This window comes from Rhamphochromis longiceps, linkage group LG10 (genome assembly GCF_057381845.1).
Source record: "Rhamphochromis longiceps isolate RC_006_pf linkage group LG10, R_longiceps_female_GT1.1, whole genome shotgun sequence".
NCBI classification, from domain to species: Eukaryota; Metazoa; Chordata; class Actinopteri; order Cichliformes; family Cichlidae; genus Rhamphochromis; species Rhamphochromis longiceps.
In genome coordinates, this window is record NC_140566.1 from 37,176,844 (window position 1) to 37,189,343 (window position 12,500).

Sequence of the window (12,500 nt, forward strand, 5' to 3'; positions counted from 1 at the left end):
GGAGGACGAGTTCTTTAGAAAACTGATAGCTGCAGAAGGACAAACCTCAACTCAAAAATCTTTAAAACGCCTTCATTCTTCTCATATGATTAATGAGAAGGAAAACGGGACACCACTGTCTTATAATTCCCCAGGAACAAACTCCTCTTTCTCTCATTTCAGACCTGTTTCAAATCATAAGCAGACACAACCAAAAACCGGCTCACCTAATCAAACCAAATCCTAACTTTAAGCCACTATCCAGTCCTGTCCCCCTTCTCTCCTCATACCGGTACCCACAGTTCAGACCCCACCTCAGGCCCCTTACTGCCTGAGGAGGGGTCTGAAGTATTTTCCAGCCTTATAAAGAAAGGGAAGACTGAAGTGGCAGACTGTCATGCAAAAAGCGAGCATCTCCTCCTTGCACTGCTTACAGTCAAATGACAAAATATGTGAACTCTTTTTAAACAGGAAAAAGGAAGAAATTGTACACCAGAGGGGGCAAGAAGGAGAAAACTTGAATATAAACTCAAAAGAAAAACCGCTGTTCCTTCCCTCCCCCAGAAGGCAATAGAATATCATCATGTTAAATGCCACTTTTGGGGGGGGGGGTAAAATTACTTGACAAATATGTTTCTCTTTTTTGTTATTTCGTCCCTCTTTGTTACAGCTACAGGAGGACAATAAACAGAAGAAGGAGAGCGGCACCAAAGAGGCGAAAAAACGAAAGAGCGCACCACCTCCTGACACCACATCCACAAAGAAGTCCAAATGTACCTCCAGTGCTGAGGGGGACGACAAGGAGGTTTTTCTCCTCCCTGTTCGTGGGCGTGAGCGTTACGAGATGTTGAAGAAGATCAATGACGGTTTGGAGCTGCTTGACAAGGACAGCAAAAGCAAGTCAAAGGTCTCAGTGAAGCATGAGGTTCCCGTGCCCTCCAGTGGAAAGAGGCTGCTCCAGAGAGGAGAGAGGAGTGACAGCGACTAAGATGCCCATCACCTCAATTTCGAAAACAAATGTCACCTTTTTGTCTAAGCCTTTAGGATTATTTCAGGTTTTAAATGCCCATTTAAAAACCAAAATGCCATCCTGCCTCAGTTAAAACGGTTCCTGAAACTGTACTGCCTGATTAGTCACTGCACTGACATACTGTTGTGTTCAGTTATGTTTTTCTTTTCTTTTTAAAAAAAAAACAAAAAAAACAACAACCCTATGTTCCTAATTGGGTTAGAGCCGTTCAGCATGGTTTGAGTGAGATTAAGAATGATCCTTGTCATAACGAGTCACTGCCGTTTATTTAAATAAAGTTCAAAGCTAGGCTTGCAAAACTTGAATGGAATTTGCCTCTGATGTTGCTGTATTACTGTGCTACAGTCCTGTCGCACCATGTCATTTTTAAAAAAAGAAATGTATATATTTTGCATGATTGTCTGGGAAATGCAACCACCTCTGCGCAACCTTGATTCATATGCAATATGTAATCATGTTTGTGTAACATGAAAGAAAAAAGAGAAAAAATGATGATAAATGCAAAGACTGGTAACAGCGCTAAGAACCATAAAGCAAGAGAATTTTTAAAAAACTGTGAGAAATAAACTACACTGTAAAAAAAATAACCCTATTCAAATTAAAAAAAATGATGTCCAGTTGTCACATCCAAAATATTTGGCTTTATAGAATCCAAATTGAGTCACTTGATATGACCTGATACTTTTATGTTGATATAAACAATATTACTAGACTTGACTGAAACTTTAAATTTTGCATTGATCCAAATTGATTTTTTTACATAGAACCATATTTTAATTATTGAACCAAGCTAATATATTGAAATTTAACCAACCTAATGTATTCACATCGAACCAAATTAACATGAACTAATATGTTTGTGTTGAAGCCAGGTAATTGATTTACATATATTCAAACTATATTTTTTACATTTCATTTCAGTTCAAAAATGCTCTGCATTTCCTATAAAAAACAAGACAGTTGGCCAACCAATTGTTTCAAAATTATTTATTGTTCCAAACCATTTTAACTATAATCAATAGAGAGGATTAGTAATATACAGATTTAGTGCTACGGCAGAAATGATTAGAGAAATGTTTGTTTTATAAAACCTGCAATCTTTTGAAAACCAGTATAAAACCTGCAACCTGTCTAAAACTGGCATAAAACCATTATAAAAACTCTTTTTAAACCAATTTGCAAGTACTCAAAAATGTTTATATGTGCACTGTGCCTGTACAATGTAAAAAAAAAAAAAATCTACACATGTATCAATGAAATCAACTTAAATCTCCCTTTCAAATGGGTGTTCTTATAAATTTTGAATGTAGAATACCACTGCAGGCCAACCAAGCACACATGCACATGCATGTGCACATACACATGCACACATGCATGCAAACACACTACTGTGCAGTGTTAAGTTCACAATTAAGTTTGCGAATCTTAGAGGTCATCTTGTTAAAGTCAAGCTCCATCATAATCTTTTGAAGAGCCTCAAAGGTGAACCTGAATCCTCGTGGATATTCCATATTAAGAGCATAACAGAGTCCAAAGACCATTGCCACTCCAGCTGCCACAGAAGGCAACTCATTCAGGACTTCCACACCATCAATGATTATCCCGATGTCTCGAGGCTGATGTAGGAGGCTTGAGTTGTCCCTGAAGACGAAGAGTGCCATGGTGGTACTCTGCAGCTCTTCCTCAGCTTCATCTTTCTGGGATATCTTGAGGTAAAATATGGAACAAAATGTACAAGTGAAGAACTGAAGTCTGGCACACCTGATAAATCTTTGACCATAATAAACTACTATTTTGATAGTTGTTTGGTCACAGACTATTAGAACAATTATTTGACTAATCAGATTGTGAATTGCATAATCATTAAATTAAATCAATGGTGGAACATTTTCATAAATGTTCCACAAAGCCCAAGAAAAAAAAAAAGAAAACAATACAGAACCCTAAGATATTAACTTGATGAGTTGATTAATCGTTGCTGTCCTACATTAATCACTGCATTTAATAGCAGAGTTGTCAAATTTACATCAAGAGACTGCATCTCATGTAGAGACAGAACAGATATGGACATACCATGTATTCTTTTATCAAGTCCTCAACACATCAGCAAGGTGAATGAGAGGATAATGAGGGAGAGTCTAGATTATTATGAAATGTTTAAAAAGGATGTGCAGTGTAAATGCAAAATGATACCTGTTCAGATTAAATGAAAATGTATGCTTCAGCCATGGAATGGATGGAGCGATCTGTGGTTCTGAAAGCATACAGAAAAAAAAGAATAATGTTACTTCTCTATAAAACACATTACATAGAAAAACCAAGAAATACGTAACATGACATACCAAACAGTCTACAGACCAGCCATTAGCGACTAAGTTTGGCATAGGGTCAATTTTTTGCTGTTAAAATTAAAATTTCTTCAGAAAATGCACATTTTTCCGAGCTGCGCCTGAAAGTCAATTGAAGGAATTAGTCTTATGTCATTGATCTTATATGCTGGCTTGTTATTTCTGTCTCTAAATCATGCACATTAATAATTATCTTTTGCGCTCGGTGTACACACACATAACACACAGATATTTATATGAAGAGAGACAAACGTGCGCGCACAAACACAAGCTTGTGTCTAGAAACCGCGAGCTCACCAGAAAAATTCAAACGAAGCGGAGCACGGAGTTATACTATGAATGTTATGAACTATGAACTTATGCTAGCTAGCTTTATCCACCACCGATGCATCGTGGTAACGCTAGCTAGTTAGGCAAAAAGCCGTTTTTTACCAGTATACTAACTTGTATTCCCGACTGTGATGGTCGGTTTCTGGTAACCAGTTCTAACGTTGCGCAGGATAGCTAGCTAGCTTATAGCTAGCAGCTACAATCATGCAAAAATTAGGGGTGGCTGTCGACCCAGCTTAAATGGGGTTATTTTCTGCGATTTTGGCAATACAAATTATAAAAGCTTTTGTAACACACTTGGCTTTACTTACGTTTATTTTCAGATGAAATTAATCAAAGATGTGACATGATGTTTCCAGCAGCCATGCAGAATAAAAATGGGTCCCGGTCTATTTCTGATGGGCGTGTTCAAGTGCAAATCACTTTGACTCAAATTAAAGATATTATCTGTTCAGCATGAAAAGAAATATATGTTTTGAGAGAAATCAAAAACTTTGCGTTGCGATGTTCACAATCCTGTACTGACACTATGGGCACATTTTTAGAAATCTATTTAATTCCACAGAAAGGTTAGCCACTTTAGTGTTTCACTTGTGACCTATTTATAGCTCACTGAAGATGGTTTTAAAATGCAACAATGTTCGGAGATAGAGAGAAAAAAAAAAAAGAACTTTGGTGCAGGTGCAGGTGCAGGTGCAGTCTTTATGTAGCTTTCTGGTGACCTTAAAAGAACCTTTACGAAGCCCGTTGACAGGCCTTTAATCGAATGATCGGTTGGTTGATTGATAACAGAAAAAAATGACACATAAGATGGACATAAAGGACTGAAAACACCAAGAGCAAAATATTGCATCGCACTCATTTATGTAGTTTATTTTTAGATTAGATAATTTTGCAAAATAACGCAGCAAAATAAATAATAAGAGCCGGGATGTGCAGACTATTTAGCACTGAAAAAACTCCGTCCATGTGAACAGAATCAGGTGTTACCTTACCTGTTGATTAAATATCAAGACTATTTAGCAATAAGCTTACTTTAAAGGCTCGTAATAGGTGAACTGTCTTGGTATAGTTGAGTCACGCAGAGTTCATGGTCCATGTTGTGTTACTTGTTGTTTGTGTGTGTGTGTGTCACCCGATGACCCCTGGCGCCGGAGCGTCTAGACTACATTAGAGATGTGTCACAGCAAAGAGCCGCACCTGCGCTCAAAGAGAGCACATACATAGAGGTGAGATGAGGATAAATGGATAGATGCGGTCCTTTTTCGAAGCTGAGCGCACAGTTGTATTTCCTGCACAATCACACACGAAGTGAGGCTGTGTTTATGCCGGTTATACCATGAATATACACCCTGCAGGCACCACTTGTTTGTCAAACTGTTTATGAAGCAAAAGTCACATTTCTGTTTATTTACAAAGCAAAAAGAAGGGGGGAAAAGAGGCGTAGGAGGGGGTGGAGCGTGCGCACTAGCATACCGGCGACGGCTGTTTCCTTTCACTAAAAGGAAAAAAATAATAAAATGTGTACTTCACGTTACGGTTGAAACTGGGGGGGTTTTTTTTGTGTTTTTTTAATTTTTATTTTATAGAAACAATTTTTGCTCATAACCAATTGACAGGGGATTTCTTAAAATCACCCCGCAGTTCTTCAGCTGAGACACCTGAGTTAGAAAGCACAAACACTGCAGCTGTCTTTGTACAAACTTGTACAAACTCTGTTTTGACCTTGTATACTGTATTTCCCCAGCCCCTCTATTTTGAAACTAAAACTATTGAACCTTAATTCAATTTCTCACTTCACATAATCGTTTCACTTTTGCCTTGAAGTGTTACTTTTAATTTAATTTAATTATTTTTTTATGACGCATGTTCTCTGGTGAGTTCAGGTACATCTGTAACTTCAAGTGGAAGAGTTGCATGTGAGTTAAAAATTTTCTATAATACCAAAAAAAAAAAAAAAAAGACAAAATACTGACGTTTTTGTCGAATAATCTGTCTGACATGAGGGATAATATAGCATTTGCATTTTAACTAAAAGACTCGCGCACTGACACTATGGGCACATTTTTAGAAATCTATTTAATTCCACAGAAAGGTTAGCCACTTTAGTGTTTCACTTGTGACCTATGAAGTACCCCCGAAATTGTATCATATTAAACAACAACAACAACAACAATAACAACAACAACAATAAACACTCGAGGACTTTAAAGAGTTTAATTTTTACCGAGGTTTGAGAGCGCTCACCCCGGCTCGGGGCTCCACAGATGTGATGGATGAGGGCTCCTTGCTGCAGACTGCAGCGGAGTGTTTGACAGTCAAACTTGAAACAGTCTTTGGAACTGAAACGGTCTCTGCCAACACGAACACATACCCCAAACAGTTCGGTAAATATGTACAGTTTCTCGCAGCTTCAGTTTTCAGCAGCTACCAGAACTTGCCTACGGTCTGCATCCTCCCAGCAGCCTCGCACTTCATCTGCGGGCAGTACTTGCGTGTGTGAGCGCTGTCACCGGTGGCTTCGCAGATCGGGCAAGTGTAGTTCCGGAGGACGGGGCAGAAAACTTTCCCGTCGTCTGATTTGAGCTTGTGAGATAGGTACACCCTCGGAGTCTCCCCGTTCTGCTTGCATAAGCGGCAGTAGTCCGAGGATGAGGCGCTGCTGCTGGTGTCCGACGCGCTGCTGGTCGGACTGGACTGTGATGAGTTTTTGGAGGATTTCTTCCCCCGAGTGGAAGTGTGGACCTTACTCCAAGGGGGCGCTTGTCCCTTCTTTGGACGCTCGGTGTCTCGGTTATCAACCTCACGGTTGCTGCACAGTTTCTCGAACACTTGGCTCAGATTCATGTAGTCGTGCCACATGTTAAAGCTGTCCCCACCAGTGAGGATCGAGTTCTGGACCTCCAGTCGTCTCGGCATTGTGGTCATTTTTTGGCAGAAGTAAAACTGAGAGTGTGTTTGGAGCGCCTCATATTTATAGCTCACTGAAGATGGTTTTAAAATGCAACAATGTTCGGAGATAGAGAGAAAAAAAAAAAAGAACTTTGGTGCAGGTGCAGGTGCAGGTGCAGTCTTTATGTAGCTTTCTGGTGACCTTAAAAGAACCTTTACGAAGCCCGTTGACAGGCCTTTAATCGAATGATCGGTTGGTTGATTGATAACAGAAAAAAATGACACATAAGATGGACATAAAGGACTGAAAACACCAAGAGCAAAATATTGCATCGCACTCATTTATGTAGTTTATTTTTAGATTAGATAATTTTGCAAAATAACGCAGCAAAATAAATAATAAGAGCCGGGATGTGCAGACTATTTAGCACTGAAAAAACTCCGTCCATGTGAACAGAATCAGGTGTTACCTTACCTGTTGATTAAATATCAAGACTATTTAGCAATAAGCTTACTTTAAAGGCTCGTAATAGGTGAACTGTCTTGGTATAGTTGAGTCACGCAGAGTTCATGGTCCATGTTGTGTTACTTGTTGTTTGTGTGTGTGTGTGTGTCACCCGATGACCCCTGGCGCCGGAGCGTCTAGACTACATTAGAGATGTGTCACAGCAAAGAGCCGCACCTGCGCTCAAAGAGAGCACATACATAGAGGTGAGATGAGGATAAATGGATAGATGCGGTCCTTTTTCGAAGCTGAGCGCACAGTTGTATTTCCTGCACAATCACACACGAAGTGAGGCTGTGTTTATGCCGGTTATACCATGAATATACACCCTGCAGGCACCACTTGTTTGTCAAACTGTTTATGAAGCAAAAGTCACATTTCTGTTTATTTACAAAGCAAAAAGAAGGGGGGGAAAGAGGCGTAGGAGGGGGTGGAGCGTGCGCACTAGCATACCGGCGACGGCTGTTTCCTTTCACTAAAAGGAAAAAAATAATAAAATGTGTACTTCACGTTACGGTTGAAACTGGGGTTTTTTTTTGTGTTTTTTTAATTTTTATTTTATAGAAACAATTTTTGCTCATAACCAATTGACAGGGGATTTCTTAAAATCACCCCGCAGTTCTTCAGCTGAGACACCTGAGTTAGAAAACACAAACACTGCAGCTGTCTTTAACTCGCGAGGGCAGTCATGGACGCAAGACCTGCGTCTCATCACTGCTGCTTTGTGAATGTCTGTCTGTGAAAAGCGCTTAATAAATAAAGTTTACTTACTTACTTACTTACTTACTTACTGAGCCTGCAGTTCAGAAATTTAACCATTAGATGGAGTCATTGCCAAAGCAATGACTCCATCTAATTGCTATGACTTTTGGTGTTTATTTTGGACCTTAACTCGCCCCACAGTTTTGAGACAAGGTTCACATATGATATATCATTGTGTGCGGCTGGAGCTGGAATGAGTTGCTATGACTTTTGGTGTTTATTACTTCTATAGTTTTTTAAATATGAATATTTTAATGCAAGTTTTTTCCCATTGAAATGAATGGAGAACAAGAAAACTTCATTTGTGGTGTGCTGGCTCACTCTAGTGGTATGTCGGGAGTAATGGAGGCGGCCGCTGTGTCCCTGTGGTTGGCCTACTTGTCAGATATCGACAAATCCTACACTACAGACCAGTTGACAGCGTGCAATAACCCAGCCGATTCATTCGTCTTTACACTACCTCACAATCGACTCAACGGTGAGTTATTTGTTTGTTTTGTTTTCTCACAATTAATGTAAAGCCAAGGTATATATCAACGGCGCGCGCAGCGGAAGTATGGCATTATAGCGGATTATAATGGGGGACGCTTTTATTTTGTATAACTACCGGAAGTAGTTCCTGTGTACTGAGCTAGCTGGGTAGCTAGCGCCGCGTCGCTTAAAAAGCAGCCGGGCTTGTCTTAAACTTAAGAGGCTGACACTCGCTAAACCACCCGATCGCTCGCCAAGCGACAGACGTCCATGTGTTCAACAACAGACACACGTCATTCCCCTTCGTGGTCTAAACCAATCAGAGATAGTGAGGGGCGGGACCTCTGTCCGTGGTCGAGCTGGAAGTGGAGGTGGATAGAGACGGGTGAGTAGCTTGAATGAAGCGATATCGATTCATTAAATCCTGAATTGAATGAATATAAATGTGTTTTACCAGAAACGCCAGAATCTCAGGTTAAAGCTCACAAAACTATTTCAACAACAACCAGCAAATGAGAGCAGGAAACGCATTCCACACGAAGACGTAAACAGAGCGGACCGACGCATCAGAATTAGCTTAGTCGGCGTGGGGGCTAATATCATCCTTAATTCCTTCTTACTTTTGCTGTTTTGCTTCCAACACGATAAAACCCACAGTTCACGCACAGCTCGCTGTGCGTGAACTGTGAGAGAAACTTCAAGAAAAGTTTCCCATCTCAAACATGTGTTTTCTGTATTACTCATTCGCTTATTACCCATCAGTCTACCGTTGTTTACAGCGCTGGCGGCCGCTGTCTTTTCTTTCCTTTGTAAATGACGTCGGATAAGAAAGCTTCATTTCTGCTGTTTAATACTGAAGAAATGTAAACTTTTTCAAATTAGGTATAATTGCAGAATATTTTTAAGGTTATCTGCTATAAAATCCATGCCAGGAAAATCTCCTTTATGTTTTTATGTTTTTATTTTTTTATTCTCAGTTACTTTGACACAACGGCATGTGCTGTGATGGTCACATCTCTGATAAAGTTTAGTGTCAGTACTGATAAATGATCAGAATTATAAGATCTCTCACTTTCTGAGTAAAAATTGCACCAAATCGAATCTGGATTATGTGGATTATAGAAATCAGTGATGATACACAGTGTGTGTGTGCTTTGGTGTGTGTGCTTTGGTGTGTGTGTGTGTGTGTGTGTGTGTGTGTGTGTTTGTGTGTGTGTGTGACAGAGAGACAGACAGAGAGAGAGACACACTTGCTGTGGATTTAAAAATTTAAAAAAACACACAGAAAACCCAAAGAGAAAAAGAGGCACACAAGTCGATTTGTACCGCATTGAGTTGCAAAGCAGCTGACCAGCTTATGTGTGTGTGTGTGTGTGTGTGTGTGTGTGTGTGTGTGTGTGTGTGCGCGCGCTTTGGTGTGTGTGTGTGTGTGTGTGTGTGTGACAGAGAGAGAGAGAGAGAGAGTGACACTTGCTGTGTATTTAAGAAACAAACGCTCAAAGAAACCAAACAGAATGACACAGGCAGAAAGACACTGTTTTATTTTGGTAACCAATGATGCATTTCTTCTCCCCTTGTACAGGGCCTTTTATGACAGGAACAGGAACCACAGAGCGTCAGCGGCAGACATCCAAGCTGCACAGGGCACACGCAGCACCAGGCAGAATTAATGACGTCCCTGATCCACAGCTCAAGCCCAGCCACCCGCTGCCTCCTCGCCGCCTCCTCCCGGGACCTTCAAGGACCACCCACCAGCCACTGGTACACATTCCAATCTTACACAATGGCCCCAGCATCACAGGGCATCTCCTGACATTAAAATCTATCCTGATTTCTGTTGTTTTTCCCTCATCTCTGAGCCGCTGAGTGTGAGTGTGTGTGTGTGTGTGTGTGTCTCTCTCTCTTTTACACAAAAAACACATGTCAGTTGTTAAGGAAAATGTTATAAAACACTTCTTCAGTAAAGACTCAGAGAAGAGAAACACACAGAACTTCTTGCTAGCAAGGGCAGCCTCCACTCTAAGAGACTCCAGTGAGAGAACTGCCCCGGTCTTTATTTTATACTCCATTGAGCGTGTGTGTGTGTGTGTGTGTGTGTGTGTGTGTGTGTGTGTGTCTCTTTTACACAAAAAATACATGTGAGTGCACTTGCAACAACTTTTAATATGCAATGTACAGGACTTGCCAGCTAGGCGCCATCCTGTGGACCAAACATGCAATTGAAAGATGTTATTTTCGCCGGTATAACTCCTTCAGACACTTTGTACCGCATTGAGCCAGCAGAGGGAGCCCCCCTGGTTCAATCCCAGTTGCACAGCAGTTGTGACCAGCTTCTGTGTGTGTGTGTGTGTGTGTGTGTGTGTGTGTGTGTGTGTGTGTGTGTGTGTGTGTGTGTGTGTGTGTGTGTGTGTGTGTGTGTTGACAGAGAGAGAGAGAGAGAGAGAGAGACAGAGAGAGAGAGAGACAGAGAGGGAGAGATACAAAGGAATGTAATTCAAATTTTGCACTTCAGACCTTACAGTGTGTGTGTGTGTGTGTGTGTGTGTTGACAGAGAGAGAGAGAGAGAGAGAGAGACAGAGAGAGAGAGAGAGAGAGAGAGAGAGGGAGAGATACAAAGGAATGTAATTCAAATTTTGCACTTCAGACCTTACAGTGTGTGTGTGTGTGTGTGTGTGTGTGTGTGTGTGTGTGTGTGTGTGTGTGTGTGTGTGTGTCTGTCTTTTACACAAAAAATGCACTTGCAACAACTTTAATATGGAATGTACTGGACTTCCCAGCTAGGCGCCCTCCTGTGGACGACAGGTGCAATCCCAGTTGCACAGCACTTGACCAGCTTCTGTGTGTGTGTGTGTGTGTGTGTGACAGACAGACAGACAGACAGACAGAGAGGGAGATTCAAAGCATCAGGACCAGGAGATGACACAGTGCTCCAAAGGCCTGGTTCTGCTGCCTCCTCCTCCACCCACCTGCTGCAGACGCTTCTGTGAAGGGAAACTGCTACATGTTATGTCACCGATCCCTGCCATGCTGCGTGTCTAACGACCCGGCAGGGCCTGCTGAGTACAGTGGTGGTGGAATCGGCCCGATCGGACACTCCTATCTGCCACTTTGACCTTTTTATTCCGTCAAATTTTGACCCATTTACACCAAGTCCAGAACCGTTGGTGCTATCGACATGGGGTCTTCACCAGGGTGTCCGGAGCACCCCGAAACCCCCCCGTAGACACAACTTTCATCCCTCTACGACACTTACTTTCCCAGTTATTCCATTTTATTCCGTCAAATTCTGGCTATTACCCCCTAACCTATCCCTAAGCCTCCTGCAAAGGTACTCTGAACCATGCCATGTTGGGCACCTGCGGATGCGCCCGCACACGGGCAACGCAATGCCAGTGGAACCAGGCCCTCTGCACCTGCACCTTCCTTTCTCCGACTGGGACCCTTTTGTCCCATCCTTTTTGGTCCGATTCGCCATATCTCCAGAACCGAAGAAGCCATCGGCGTGGCCTCTTCGCCACAGCGTCCGGCACCCACCAAAACCCCCACCTAGACACCAACATCAGCCCTCTACACCTCTTACTTTTTCAGTTATTCCACTTTTGTCCCATCCTCTCCTGGCTTTTTCCCCATAACCTATCATTTAAGCCTCATCATACCTGCCGTGGGCCACTGGAGGGAGACAAATCACCATGCACTAAAATTCAAATTTTGCACTGCAAACCTCACAGTGTGTGTGTGTGTGTGTGTGCTTTGGTGTGTGTGTGTGTGTGTGTGTGTGTGTGTGTGTGTGTGTGTGTGACAGACAGAGAGAGAGAGAGAGAGAGAGAGAGAGAGAGAGAGAGTGACACTTGCTGTGTATTTAAGAAACAAACGCTCAAAGAAACCAAACAGAATGACACAGGCAGAAAGACACTGTTTTATTTTGGTAACCAATGATGCATTTCTTCTCCCCTTGTACAGGGCCTTTTATGACAGGAACAGGAACCACAGAGCGTCAGCGGCAGACATCCAAGCTGCACAGGGCACACGCAGCACCAGGCAGAATTAATGACGTCCCTGATCCACAGCTCAAGCCCAGCCACCCGCTGCCTCCTCGCCGCCTCCTCCCGGGACCTTCAAGGACCACCCACCAGCCACTGGTACACATTCCAATCTTACACAATGGCCCCAGCATCACAGGGC

The 12,500-nt window shown here is 42.1% G+C and overlaps 1 protein-coding gene and 2 long non-coding RNA genes across 4 annotated transcripts in view; 1 reads left to right on the top strand and 2 right to left on the bottom strand.

Moving 5' to 3' along the window:
• Positions 1 to 584: 584 nt before the first annotated feature.
• Positions 585 to 4,051, bottom strand: LOC146661454 (uncharacterized). Its single transcript, XR_014913616.1, has 3 exons — positions 3,999 to 4,051; positions 3,203 to 3,263; positions 585 to 2,715 (listed from the first exon to the last, which is right to left on the bottom strand). It is a non-coding gene; the product is annotated as an uncharacterized LOC146661454 (long non-coding RNA).
• A 1,640-nt stretch (positions 4,052 to 5,691) lies between these two features.
• LOC146661455 (nanos homolog 2-like) lies at positions 5,692 to 6,687 on the bottom strand. Its single transcript, XM_085419737.1, has one exon. The coding sequence runs from the start codon at positions 6,613 to 6,615 to the stop codon at positions 6,115 to 6,117; it is 501 nt and encodes a 166-aa protein (XP_085275863.1). The 5' UTR covers positions 6,616 to 6,687; the 3' UTR covers positions 5,692 to 6,114.
• Positions 6,688 to 8,492: 1,805 nt separating this feature from the next.
• The window catches only part of LOC146661456 (uncharacterized), a 16,114-nt gene continuing 12,106 nt past the window's right edge, over positions 8,493 to 12,500 (top strand). For both annotated transcript variants that reach the window (XR_014913484.1, XR_014913485.1), the window contains exons 1-3: positions 8,493 to 8,702; positions 9,900 to 10,078; positions 12,279 to 12,457. This is a non-coding gene — a long non-coding RNA (uncharacterized LOC146661456). The remainder of the gene's footprint in view (positions 8,703 to 9,899; positions 10,079 to 12,278; positions 12,458 to 12,500) is intronic.